The sequence below is a fragment of the Plecotus auritus genome (genome assembly GCF_963455305.1).
Source record: "Plecotus auritus genome assembly, chromosome: 12".
NCBI classification, from domain to species: domain Eukaryota; kingdom Metazoa; phylum Chordata; class Mammalia; order Chiroptera; family Vespertilionidae; genus Plecotus; species Plecotus auritus.
Window position 1 is genome coordinate 33,614,638 of NC_137778.1, and position 14,156 is coordinate 33,628,793.

At 44.6% G+C, this 14,156-nt stretch overlaps 1 protein-coding gene across 2 annotated transcripts in view; it reads right to left on the bottom strand.

Annotated features, from left to right (window-relative positions):
* The window catches only part of TBX15 (T-box transcription factor 15), a 98,558-nt gene that overhangs the window by 53,374 nt on the left and 31,028 nt on the right, over nt 1–14,156 (bottom strand). The window contains exon 1 of one of the 2 annotated variants that reach the window (XM_080648081.1): nt 4,184–4,402. The exons of the other annotated variant lie outside the window; for it this stretch is intronic. Coding sequence (XP_080504207.1) covers nt 4,184–4,205 — 22 coding nt within the window. The 5' untranslated portion in view covers nt 4,206–4,402. Of the gene's footprint in view, nt 1–4,183; nt 4,403–14,156 lie in introns of those variants that run through there. 2 annotated transcript variants of the gene reach the window in all.

A 14,156-nucleotide genomic window follows, 5' to 3' on the forward strand; every position in this document is an offset into this window, starting at 1 on the left:
AAGGTTATATGCCAATAACCAAGTTAATCGGGAAGACCAAGAAAAGATAAGGATACCTACATGTACTGGATTTTCTAGAATGGTCCTAATTCAAATATTTTATGTCATTCTCCCCATGAAATTAAATTTTTGTTGTTGTTGTTAATCCTCACCCGAGGATATTTTTCCATTGATTTTTAGGGAGAGTGGAAGTGATAGGGAAAGACAGAGAGAAACATCAATGTGAGAGAAATACATCGATTAGTTGCCTCCTGCACGAGCCTTGACCAGGGCCCAGGCCGGGGAGGACCCTGCAACCAAGGTACATGCCCTTGACCAGAATAAAACACAGGACCCTTTGGTCCTCAGGCCGCCACGACACTCTATCCACTGAGCCAAATCGGCTAGAGCAGTGGTCAGCAAACTCATTAGTCAACAGAGTCAAATATCAACAGTACAACGATTGAAATTTCTTTTGAGAGCCAAATTTTTTAAACTTAAACTTCTTCTAATGCCACTTCTTCAAAAATAGACTCGCCCAGGCTGTGGTATTTTGTGGAAGAGCCACACTCAAGGGGCCAAAGAGCCGCATATGGCTCGCAAGCCGCGGTTTGCCGACCACTGGGCTAGAGCTAAAATTCTTGAGACCAACTTTTGGTTCAGAAAATGTCCCTGATGAAAGCACAGACAATGCATAGATAGAAAAATCAATAATTGGTCACAAGCCATATGGCAATATTCAATCTAAATACCTCTTGCATCAGAGGTCCTCCAAAAGTTGATCCTGATTGGGTGGTCTTCAAGATTTACCAGTCAATGTTAGGCCAGCAGCTGTCAACATAGGCCCCTCCTGAGGCTCTTGGCATTTTTTTTCTGGGAGAAATGACACATTCACTCATCCCCAAGCCAGCGCTTGTTTGCTTTGTGTAACCACAACTACTTGCAACCTCCCAACACCACCACCGATAGACGTGTGCCATGTTGGTTGCTCTTTAAATGTCCATGAAGTGAAAGGAAGCCTTCCCCCAAAGGCCCTAGAAGAACTTGCCTTATACCTTGTTAGGATAGTCTCACTATGCACCAATAAACAAACAAGTTCATGCTAATAACCAACAAGGGAAGAACTAAGCCGCCAATTTCTAAGCAACAAGTGTAATTTAACAATGACTTCTGGAGACAGTCCCCTTTGGAGGTGGCAATTACAAAAATGTAAGTAGGACATTTGAGTATAGCCAGGAATATGCAATGCCTTTCAAATTATGCTTGGGAGACAACCAGCTACTCGAGGTTTAAAATCCACTCAACCTGACTGAAAAAAAAAAAGAAAGAACTCATGGACACAGAAAACTGTGGTGAGTGCAGAGGGGAAAGGGGGAGATAGAAGAGGATAGATGGAGGATAAATGGTGAGGGGAAAGTAATAATAATAAAAAAATTAAATCCACCCAACATATCAAGCCAAACCCAGAGAAATCACTCAGGAGACAGGACAGGCCAATAAATAAGCTAATAAAATTAAAAGTCAAAATCCAGCATGTCACATAGCATGTTGAGAACTGAGCTCTAAAGCTCACCTCCTCTTTTTTCAACTGTCTAATCTTGAACAAGTCAGCTAACCTTTTTAAGCCTTAGTTTTATCATTTGTAAAAAAAAAAAAAGAAATTATTTCCACTTTGTGAAATTTTTATGAATCGCTAACATAGTGTGTGCATGTAAACATTTATCAATAGTAAAAGGAATATATAAATGCTAATTTCCATGTATTCTATTATCTAAGAGTAGTATCAACAAAATGCTATGGGAAAAACACCTCTTCCAGCCCAGGGGTCTTTTCTGGGCCTAATGAAGAGATGTCTGCAAGATGAAGAGGCAGAGCTGGCGAAAGGAGAAGGATCTTCGGGAAAAGGGAATTTTATGGAAAAGGCATGGCAGTAAAGTCTAGCAGATTAGAGAACAGCAAGTAATTCAGACACACCTGTGTTATTCCTCTTGTATCCTCAGCACCAGTGACAAGGTCTGGTACCTATTATGCACTCAATAAAATGTTGTTTTAGTTGAATGAATGAGTGAGTGAATGAATGAATGAATTGCTGTATATGTAACCAAGTAAGAGAAGAGGTGTGTCCAGAGGAGGGCTGGGAGGAAGAGTAAGCTGAGCCAGACGTAGAACCTGGGATGCTAGTCTTCTGATCTTTAGATCAGTATATCCCTAATAATGAGGTGTCTTCATTGAATGCCATGTTCCCATTGAAATCTCAGAAATGTCATCTCCACACACAATCTGAACTATTGGAAACTAGCTTTTCTTTCCACAACTTTCAGGGGCATCAAATGAGTTCAGTGGCATCAAATCTTTCAGGGGCATCAAATGAATTCCATGAATTTAGTCACTTCTATGAGTAGGAGTCAAGGTCAATCATCTAGAAAATTCTCAGTAACTCAGATAGGTGCCTGTGGTCCTGAGGATAAAATAGGGGAAGAAACAATCGCTTTCCCCAAGTGCTGGAGCTGGTGAAGCTATTGGGGGTGGCAGGAAGGACGGCGGAGATGACCTTCCCTTCAAGAACAGAATGACTCTTGCACTGACAGCTGCTACACCCTCTATACCCCTGGTGTTCCTACTGCCTGCAAGTGAAGTGGGGTTTCCAGAGAAGCCACCTGGAAGGGGAAAGAGCACAGTCCTCTAGAATCGTACACACTCAGCCATGACCTTGGGCAAGCAATTTAACCTATCTGAGCCAATTTCCTCATCAAAACAGTAGAGATGCTTATGGCTCACACATAGTAGAAGTATTTTAAATGTTAGTTCCTTCCATCATTTGGAAAAGGAGGTGACCACAAGGGTTAGATCTTTCCTGGTCATTTCTCTGACCATATCTGAGAGGGGGGAAAAAGGTTTGTGTTCTTTCAAACGGAGAAAAGCAAAAAGCAAATCCTAATAAAGAAAAATTTTAATGTAGAACAGGAAGTGATCAATCGCTTGGTGAAGGAAAGATTCCAGGGCCTCAAGCAAAAACTATCAAAATTAAATGGTGTTAGAAGGAGAAGTTTCAGAAAGGCAGGAGGTAAAGCAAAGAAACAGCAAACATGCAGCTGAGAGAGCCTGTTTGTGTGTGGGTCTACTTCACTGGGTCTACTTCTCCTGGCCCAAGTTGACTGCCATACTGTTTGAGAAGGAACGTGACTAGAATCTGAAAGAAGAGAGAACAGGGTGGTCCATTGAAAAATTGTATATGTTGGACCTTCAGTAAGGAAATGGGGTCTTGAACAGAGAAGCAGAGAGATCAACCTTAGCAGAAGAAGCAGCCCTAGACTTCATGAGAGGCGGGAATACGGAAAGACAGCTGGGAGACAGCAGGGTCCCCTGACTCCAAATTGGCAACCTTGTCAAGAGCACTCACCCTGTGGCTCGGGGTGAGAAAAGTACACACTGAGGAGGCAGAAAAGGTCTAGTGCCTAAGGGGGTCTTCAGAGTAATGAGGGTGAGGCTGACCGAGACCTGGGCATTATGACCCTATTTGACAAGTGAGATCATTGAGACTTAGCCAAGGTAACAAACTGCCCAGCAACACCCACCCAGAAGCATCAGAGAGAAGAGAAGAACCATGCATGGTCTTACTCCAAGGCTTGAACTCACTCACCACCCCACACTACCTATAGAAACCCTAAATGAAATGCTTTGACAACAGAAAAGGATCCACTTTAGAGGCACGGGGCAAGGATTGAGAGTGAAACAAATACCCTGGATTAACTGTATTTGTAGTAGTGTCTTTATATTTACATCTCACCAACTCCAGCTTGGGACGCCTGCAAAACTTAGAACCCCACCCTCACATCCCATGTCATTGATGCACGCGCGCGCACACACACACACACACCAGCAAAATCCTGTCTCTCGAGTCTCTCCTGTCTTCTCTTTTTCCTCTAAAGCCCTCCCCAGAAGAGAATGAGTTGTTAAAGGAAGCTAGCCCCAGGGTAGATTTTTGGTGATGGCCAAAAAGAAGAGGGTGGAGCGAGGTAAGGAAGTGCCTAATCCTATCTTCTGTGTACTAAAGACCGATTTGGGAATCCCAAAGTCAACAGACTATTCCTACCTCCATTCCTGACTCCTTGAGTCATCTTGATAAGCTCACTTCATTGCACTCATTTCTCATCCATCGCCTTGGCCATACAAAGCACGCCTCTTTTTTCCCAGGCCTACCTACCTTGAAGGGTCAGAATGACCATTGAAGAGACAGTGTCCTCCAAGTGTGCCAGCAATTCAGAAACTGACCACTTCTAAAATAGCTGAAGTGTGGCTAGGTGTCCGTTGCCTTCTGAAGGAGCAGTGGTGTTGCCGAAGCAGCAGGATCTCCTTGCCAAAGCGGCTCCTGCCTGCCTCCCCATAAGGCTCTGCACTGCCTGTCCCTGTCCCTGCCCAGGAAGACTTCGAGCCCAGGGGCTGTGGCATTTAAGTGCTGTCAGAGTTCCCACTCCGGTCCCTGTAGTGGTGCCAGTTCAGCATCTGTCATGATGACCCAGCCTGAACTGTATTTAGAAGCTTCGGGCATGGCACCATGTCCCAGCCCATCTCAGAGTGACAGGAGATTTCCTGAGCACCTGGGCTTGTGATTCAAATGCTCCTCCTCCCTCCAGGGAATGGGGGTCACAATGACTTTCCTAATGGTCTGTTTTCTTCTCGGAAAGGTACCTATCTGTCGGAGACCTCAGAGTGTCAGTCTCCATCAATGCCATTCTATGATATTTGAAAAATTCTTGCTTTCTGTAAAGCTTGCAAGACATGGTGGAATCAGTAGGAAATAATGGGGAAAGTCAACCAGAAAATGGGTTTAGTGTTCTCTGTTCATGGACTATTCTTACAAAGATCAGTTTCCCTGAAATTACGTCCTGGGAGTTCAGAATTTGCCAGTAAACAGAGCCTGCCTATGACTCTTGGCTTCTAGTGGGACAGTGAAAAATAATTGGCTTCATTTTGGCAACCCCTGTGCCAGCCTTGGAAGTAGCCAACTGGAGTCCAAAAAAAAAAATTGTGATTCCTGGTTAGTGGTAAAATAAAATAAAATCTCACTCATTTACATTTTCATATAACGTCCACCCGGCAAGCAGACTGATAACTGCATGACACTCAATGAGGGGGCTCCCAGTTTTGAGGGTCACAGCACACACAGTGGTCTAGGTCCCCCACTCTCATCCCCAGTGCTCCTGATCAGAATTCCATGGAGATACCCCATCATATAAAAGACATCAGTGTTTGGCCTCACCCCATTTCTGGGCAAGGACCCAACATTCAGAGAATGTGGTTTTAGGATCATGGCATCTAATCCATTCAAGGATTATTTTCTCCCCTAGTGCTCAGATGCGTGTGTTAATCATCGCCTCCCTTTGTTCTGTAATAAATTCAGCCCTGCTAATTCCAAACCTCTATGCATCACTGAAGTTTAAAGATGGCGTTTTGACAGGTCACATATTTAGAATCAATAGACCACCAACCAGTCAAAAATCTTAAGTAGTTTTAAGAACATGTGGAAGTAATTTTTTCCAAGAATTCACAAGTCTGGAGGATGAGATCTTATTGATGGCGTGTGGGCTGTGGTATATATTAAAGTATTACTTTATATGCCATACTCTACCTGTAATCAAAATGGACTTAACAGTAAAGGCAGATTTTCCTTATTATATAAAATATTGCTCATGTTATCAGATACAAATTACAGTGGAGTACACATTATATAGCATCTTTAAAAGAACCAGTAAAAGACAAAGAAAAATTATAAGTGAATGTACGATGACTACATATGTAAAAGTAAATGTTATAAGGCTAGGGAATTTCATAGACATCAGAATCTTTTATAATAGAACATTTTCCATTGTAATCATCTCACCTGCATGCAATGAACCTTTTTGTAAAGAAAAAAATTCTGTAAAATTTTCATTTCCCATTTTTTAAATGAAGAGCTTATTCACCTAAAGTCAATGGATGGGCTTGGGGAGTTTGTAAGTGACCTAATATCTTAAGTCACGTTTGTAGGAGCTTGCATTTTTCTGGGAAGGGGATGGTATTTATGGGATTCACAAAGGAATCTAAGACCTGAAAAAGATGACTGCTGGCAGCCTTGGTTTTCCTCACATGGGACAAACATCCACTTGCCAAGCTCTCTTCTGTCATATAAAGCCTTTCCCCTCAGCCAGATATTTCCAATGGGAGAGATATCCCAAAGAATATGACATAGAATATAGAGTTGCAGCTTAATAAAAATCTATCCTTTGTCTCTTTTATGAAGACAGAGTGTTTGTGTTTCTCCGTGAGTGTGAAATGGCCTTGTGGGACCACTCCAACTTTCTCTGTGTGCTTCCAAGTCCCTTTTACCCTTATTTTAACCACATATACATGCATGTATATATGGGTTTGTTTTTTACTATATGCCATATCAAATCATTTTGGGAAGTAGGGAGTTATTAGTAATATTAATGGTTATTAATAAATTTATTATTAATATATACAAATTAATAGAAGTTATCTTTATGTGAATGAAAATGAGACTGCATTAACTCTCGCAGACTCTCCCACTCCATCCCCCTGCCTCTCAGAAAAACTTCTGTGGCACAGGAACCCGGGGCTCCCAGGCTGTTTCTCCCCACATGTGCCACAGCCACGGCCTGTTTGCTATTGGGGGACATACAGTTCAGGCCCTTCACCTGGGATGTAGTCTCGTCCCTGGTCCCCACACCTCAAAAGAAGTCCTTCTCCCCCCACCCCTGCCCCAGGGCCTCCAGGACAGCTCCTCAGGGAAAGCTAGGTACAGTGAGAAGGTGACGCTGCCCCTGCCTGCTGCCCAATGCCTGCAGCGGGACTGCCAAGACTTTCCTAAAGGCCACAGCCACCAAGCTGCCGGGTGAGAACACCTTGGTGAGCTCAGTTTGTTTGCTCCCAAGATCCTCCCTGTCCTCACAATCTATTTTTACCACACTGTGACGCCGAAGACTACTGTCAAAATCATTAGAGTAAACTCTCCATTCTCTATCATTCTATGGGGGAAAGAACCCTGGGTTCAGAATCAGAAGGCAGGAGGAGTTTGAGTCTTGGTGCTGACTTTGATCTGACCTTGAGGACGCCTTTTCATCCAGCTGAGTCCTGGTAAATGCGTCTGTGGGAAGCGGTTAAGGAATCCAACTGCTTACCCAACTCAGTGAGTCTTCAGCAGGGTGAAATTACGGAGATGAAAGCACTTGGAAAACTGTGAGAGCCTTAGAAATGTACGTTATCGGCACTACATTTAATCATCTGCCCACAGAGAGTTCTCCCCGGGGCTGTAAACATCACGCTAAACCCGCCCTCACTTCACAGCACCCGTTAAAGACCGGAAACTGAGACTCAGGAGCGAAGCTGTGAAGTGAGAAGACCTGCTTTCTGGGCCTGACGTCTCTTCTCTCGCTCATCCACACCTCCCCGTGCTGCTCACTTCATCTACTCAGAGTCCCGAAGATGAAGGTTATAATCCCTGGCTCCCATGAGGCAAAGATCCAGACAAAATAGTCAACCAGCATCTTGTTCCATGACCTATGACTCCGCTTGGATGTGACCAAGGTCACGGGTGCAGTGGGAACTAGCACCTGGGTCTGCTGACCAATTAGATGCCATCCTATCATTGCTGCCATGGCCTCAGAACCACAGCACCTGCCCTGCCCCCAGTGACAACCTGTGGTACAAAGATCCTGAATTATCAATGAGAAATCACAGGATAGTGAGGGTCTCGCACATGCTAAGCGCATTTTACTGCATTCTGATTCTCTGTTAATCAAATTATGTAGCATCTTTTCATTGATCAAGCTAAACAGCCCATTCCCTAATGGGGCAGGCGAGTTCATTCTTCAAATGGCCAGATTTCAGTCCACTCCAGGAGATCTGCCCCATCACACACCCCTCAACATGGAGGTTACTAAGCTGTAGGATAGTGACTGTAGTCAAATCACTTTAATCAGAACCAGTGACAGGAGGCTCTGCTCAATTCGATGGCAAAGCGCTGTGTGCATAGCCCCTGGGAGTCCCTGGCCTCTGCTCCCTACATGTGAAAAAAAGGCCAGTCCCAGTGAAACCTCCAGTTTTCCAAGTTATTCAGCTTCCCCAGGATCCAACGTTCCTGTCTCTTCTCTCTCGGCCTCCATGTAGCTTTTCTCTCAAAACCTAGCTCACACCTTAGCCCCACAGAGCCACTGCTGTGGCAGGATTCAACCATGCTTACAACTTTCTTTAAACTCTACAAGGACAAGCTAATGAAAGATGGTGCCGCTGATTCTCGTTTGTTAAAAGGACCTTCTGAAGCAGACTGCTTCTTGCCTCAGAGGAAGTGACTTCCCCTGCTTTCCCAGAGACCCTCCCCTGGTTTGGGGCGGGGATTACACATCTGGATTCAGTTCTCACAAAACTGCTGTCCCTGGAGATAGATGTTCTGCTAACTCGGCCTTTAGAAGAAAGAACGTGGCGTGTTTCTTGTCATGCTCCTAAACCAAACTACCTGTGAAAGGCTTCCTTTGTGCCATTATTTACAATTTAATGAGAAGCAAATACGGTCCATGATAAAATACATCCTCTTAGGCAAGAATGGTGAGTGAGTTTTAACATACGTGTCAACTCTGGTCATTGGATGGTGGCAGTTGAGAGCGCAAAATTAAAGAGTATGAAGACCGATCCAAGCTTAGGAGGAGAGTACGGGATTGATTAGTGATGTCTGCCATGGGCACAGGATGAGAAGATAGCACCCCACATGTTATATACTCACTATCTCACTCTTTCCAAGGTTTGTACTAAAATGCTGCCATGCATGAATAGCCACCTGTCCCTCTTACCTGTTTTAAGGTGACAAAAGCTATTGTGTCGTTGTTTATATTTTGTGTCATTCTTTTCAGATGGGGCAGGTTTTCCAGAGGCAGCAGGCAGGCCACTGATCTCTGTCCTGTAGCAATAGGTCACCATGTTAGCAAACTTCCTCTGCTCTGACACGTCTGTGGATCTAATGGAGAACTAATGTCTTCATCAGTATCTGTGCTATTTCACACTTCATTTCCTTCCTCCACTCTTGGATGAAAACCATCCGGTCCTGGTGATTTACTTCATGGGAGTTTCTTTCAAGTTAGTTCCTTTCTCTAGCATGCCACGCAAGCATTTCCAGGGCTCCAGCTGGGGAGCACCCAGCCTTGAAACATCAGTGTGCTATCAAGTCATTCAAGAAAGCAAAAGGCCTTGGCAGGGACCTGGTGGGGAGGCCCTCAGCTGAGGCCTTTGAGTCTGAGCACAACAGAAGCAGGTGCTACCTTTTCTGCCTCTCCTTCCTCAAAGTCTAGAAATGTCCAAGTTCCAGCTATCAGAAGGGTAACAAAATAATGGGGAAGAAGTTTAATCTCCCATCAGTAGGAGGCACTGTCCCCAGTTGGTGTGGCATTCTAAATTCTTAGCCGAGTCCTCCATTGAGTTCTGTGCTGTGCCACACACAGGTCGTTGCCAAAGAGCAGGTGCGCAGAATGAGAAGCCGGGACGTGTCTCTGCTGAGGAACAGCGGTGAGCTGTGCTGACCTGCTGGAGAAAGGCCCTGGAGGGGTTTTCACTCACAATAACATCAGTCATTGGCTCCTAGCCCAGGGCAGGAGATGTGTGGAATCCCAGGCCCTGGTCCTCCCTCTGCCTGGCAGGGTCTCCAAATGGCTCCTGAACTCTCCTTGGCTGTCATTAAAGTTCACCTGCTGCAGCCACAGGGGCCATTTCTGCTTCACCTCTTGGCCTTGGCTGGGGAGTGGGGGTCGGGGCGCGAGCGGAGGGGAGCTGAAGGGCACTATTGACCTGCTCCCATCCCTGCCAGTTTGCAGCAGTCACTCCGAAGGTCATCAGTCTGATGTCCCCTTCCCTACACCCACCTTGCTGCTTCTCCAGACTGATGGCCCCTACAAAGTTCCCTCTCTCGCGCGTGCCATCCCTACCACAGGTGTGAGAGGACCCTGTCCCACCCTGTAACTCTAGCAGTGCCTTCAGCTTACAGCGCTGGAGTGGAAGATGATGTGCGTATACATCACGCAGTGTAATTTTTAAAATAATTTCTGTGCTCAAAGCCAACCATATCTTCAGATTGAGACCAAGACTCTGCATTCTCAATTATTTTCAGTGAGTTCTCTCCCTACCCAGGGACCTCAATGAGAGGCCCACTCTCTCTATAAGACTTTTTACAATCCTGGAGCCACCATCAGTTCCAGGTGTTTAATCCCTCCGTCTCCTGGGCAACGTGCCCTAACATAGCCTTAAACACCCACCAATGTCCAGACTGGGCATTCTCATGAAGTACTGCTGAACTTCCCCAGTGGACTAGCCAAAGGAAGCTCAGCAAAAGAATTAGAGCTACTCTTTGCTCTGGGAAACCTGACAAAGACTTTTTTCTGGGCTAAGAACCTGCACTAGAGCCCATAAAAGACAGAAGTCAAGTACTTCTTTTACTTGAAATTCTGCTGTCTCAGAAACCAAGTGCAGGAAACCACCAAGAAAAAAGCCCTCGGCACTTGAAGGAATGGAGCATCCTATATTTAGATCTAAGCTCAGCTCGGGCCTCTTAAAGCAGTGTAGAAATTGAGAAAGCAGCCACGAAAGGAGGCAGGAGAAAGGGGGGTATTTTTAAAATATTACCCAAATTCTGACATTTTTTTCTATATTACCATGGACTTGTTTCTGGGCTGGAGACGGCTGAGAATATTCTCTGTAAGACTTTACTTTGTGATAAAATTCATTAAGGCCACTGATTCTAATTATAAAATACATTTTTAAATGCACTTTCATTATTTCACAGTTCACATAAGATTTCAGATGGAAATGGAAAATACACAAGAAAGGCTGAGTGCCTATAATATGTATAATGTTACATATATGGGAACTATATCTGAAACCCATGTCCTCCTAACCCAGCACTAATATTTGACACACAGGGTGTTTCAAGTTTCTTTTCTTTCTTTTTTTTTCTTCCTTTCCTTCTTTCAAGTTTATTGGTCTTGATGCTCAAGAAAGTCAACAATTTTCCTCTTTACTGCATGAAAATATTTAGTGAATATTTTCTTGCTCTCCCCACACACAAAGGTAGATAATATTTCAGTAGAGTTGATTTCATTCCAAATAAACATTCTAAAATAAACAGGGCCAAAGAGTCGTCCTTATTTAGAACAGGAGCAGACTTCACAGAAATACTGTAAGCTGTCTATAGTGGCCCTTGCCCACCCTTCTAAGCTCTCATAACCAGGAAGCCCAAATAAAGCCCAGTGTCCTATCCCTCAAGAACTGTCACATGACAGCCAGCCGATGACAAGAGAAATACTGATCTTCATGGAGACACATGGAAAAGCCTCAGTCTGATCAGCTACTTTCCAATATAGGGTCAAAGCCTTCTTTTTCTGCAGCCTGCAATCAAATCAAACTCTTAATCTGAAGACTAAATGTCACAAATCAACAGAGTCAGATGAATCTTTGGGGACTAGAGAAAGCTAAGGAGTTCCCCTACTTGGCTTGCCAAGGCAAGGATCAAAGGAATCAAAGGGAGCTTGGAGTGGGTGCAATATCATAGCCCTGGAACAGAGGTCAGGTATGTGGCCTTTTCCCGGCTTCCAATGATATTGAATACAACAGATAAATTAAGATCAAGGCACACGGCAGTTCTAAAAGCACCAGTCTGTCCCCAGCAGATCCCAGGGGAGAGCCGTCATCCACCACGGGACGGATCTTGTCGTCACTTGGAGGAACGCCTGTTAACATGGGGATGGATTACACACAACAATGTCTAATCCAAAGCCCTACAACTTGCTCACGGAAGGGAACAAACTCATCGAGAGCATTCACTTGGCCAAAGAAGAGACCCTAATGCAGCACAGGACAAAGTCAACAAAACTCACTGTGCCCCGGCTCCTGATGAAGCATACGTGTGCAGAGAGGTGATTACCCAAAATAGCAAGAGAGCTCAAGTGCTTACGGGAAAATCCAACCCCTTAACTTAAGGCAAGCTTGGCCTACCAGCAAATCTGAAAGACAGGAAATATTTCTGGGCTTAATAACTCAAGCCAATATTCATTTCAGGTTGGGAAATTTCCCTAATCCAACTGTTGGTTTTTAAAAGTGATGCTCACGAACATCCCAGTTGGGAGCACCACATGATCCAACGGGTCCAGTACAGCCTTCAAGCTCCACCAGCACCTTCTCCTGCCCCTCCCATTAAGAGGTCAGAATTCCAGCACCACCTTGGCTGGAAGAATTACTCAAAACCAAGCTGCAGGTATCATCAGTCCCAAGAGGAAGGCCCAATATAACATCAAGTCTGAAGAATGGAAGCCATCTTTCCAGAAGACGTCTTCATGGGCAGCACAGAAGTCGCCAACACAGTGTCATTTTAGTTTTGCCAGGAAGACCGCTCTTGCCCTAAGTTTTCCTACAACTCAACCTTGGAAGTCATCTAAACCAGTGGTCAGCAACCAGTGGTCCGTGAGGTCCGAAAGGTTAGCAACCACTGATCTAGACTATGGTTTTATTTTTATTTAAAAGAGACTTTGCAATATATAGGAGCCCCCTTCTTTTAAAAAGGCCATCTGCGCCGGAACCGGTTTGGCTCAGTGGATAGAGCGTCGGCCTGCGGACTGAAGGGTCCCGGGTTCGATTCCGGTCAAGGGCATGTACCTTGGTTGCGGGCACATCCCCAGTGGGGGGTGTGCAGGAGGCAGCTGATCGATGTTTCTCTCTCATCGATGTTTCTGGCTCTCTATCCCTCTCCCTTCCTCTCTGTAACATATCAATAAAATATATTTAAAAAAAAAAAAAAAAGGCCATCTGCTTTTTAAATAAGGAATAATGTGGTTTAAAAAAAATGTTTAGGAAAAGTTAGGTCTGGATCTGCTATAGTGATTTTTCTTCTACGAGTGAAAGTCTAGAGCCAACCCAGGGCCATAAGGTTAAGCAAACACCGCAGACGCTTTGTATTTATACGAATTAACAAATCTCATCATCTATCTCCCATCTCACACATCCCAAAGCAGACAGGGTTGTTACAGGGAGCCAATCAATCACTGAGTACATACAGTGGAGGGGTGGGTGCTAATTCGTACAATGCAGGGCCCTGCTTCCAAGGCATTTACAACTTAGTCTGTAGACACCATGGAAATATAAAATTGCTGGGCCAGAAAAAAACCCTGGCATGCTTTTCTGCTAGGTGATACTCTTTCTGTGAGGCCCAGGAAACACAGCTCACACAGCAATTTTACAAAAAGTAAGAGCTCCCTGCTCTAGGACCCATCAGGGAGTGAAAAAAGACAGAGAATCTCTTAATGTTATGCTCTCCTATTTCTCCACGGCCCTGTTCTAGGCTGCAAGGAATGCTCAGGTATGGAAATTTAGTGAGACCCAAGGCTTGGTTACAGCAGCCCATTCTTCCTGATGTGCGTCCCATTAGCTATAGAGCTCAGGTGTGAAAAGGTGGCCTAGAAAAGAGTTTGTCTTCCCAGGCAAGGTAAATGTGCACAGAGTTCATCCCAGGTCTGCAAAGACCTCCTGTCCTGACAGTTATGAGCTGTGGGGTCTTGCTTGTCTTCTCTGTCCCATCCATAACCTCATCCTCAGAATTGGTAGACTTACTGTTGGCACCGTAAAACATGGTGATGATTTACATACTTTCACGTGGTATTTGCCATGGCTTAGTGGATGCTCTTTTTGTCTTCCCTACTAGTATATAAAACTTCATGAGAGCAGGGACCATGTTTGTTTGTTTGTTTTTTAATATTTTTATTAATTTCGAGAAAAAGGAAGATGGGGAGAGAGAGAAACATCAATGATGAGAAAGAACCATTGATCAGCTGCTTCCTGCACACCCCACACTGGGGATCAGGCCAGCAACCTGGGCATGTGCCCTAACCTGGAATCAAACTGTGACCTCCTGGTTCATAGGTCAAAGCTCAACCACTTAGCCATGGCGTCCAAGTGCAGGGACCATGTTTTATGCTCTACAGAATTAACAAAGTCTAAGCTCAGAGCAATAGAAAGAAGCATATTGAGTTAACTAGGGTGCTTATTGCAGTTCTCAACAAATGTATCCAAATAAATCAATCACCTAAATCAAAACGATAAGGCATTGCACCTGTATGAATCACACCCAGGCTTGAAATGTCAAACCAAAG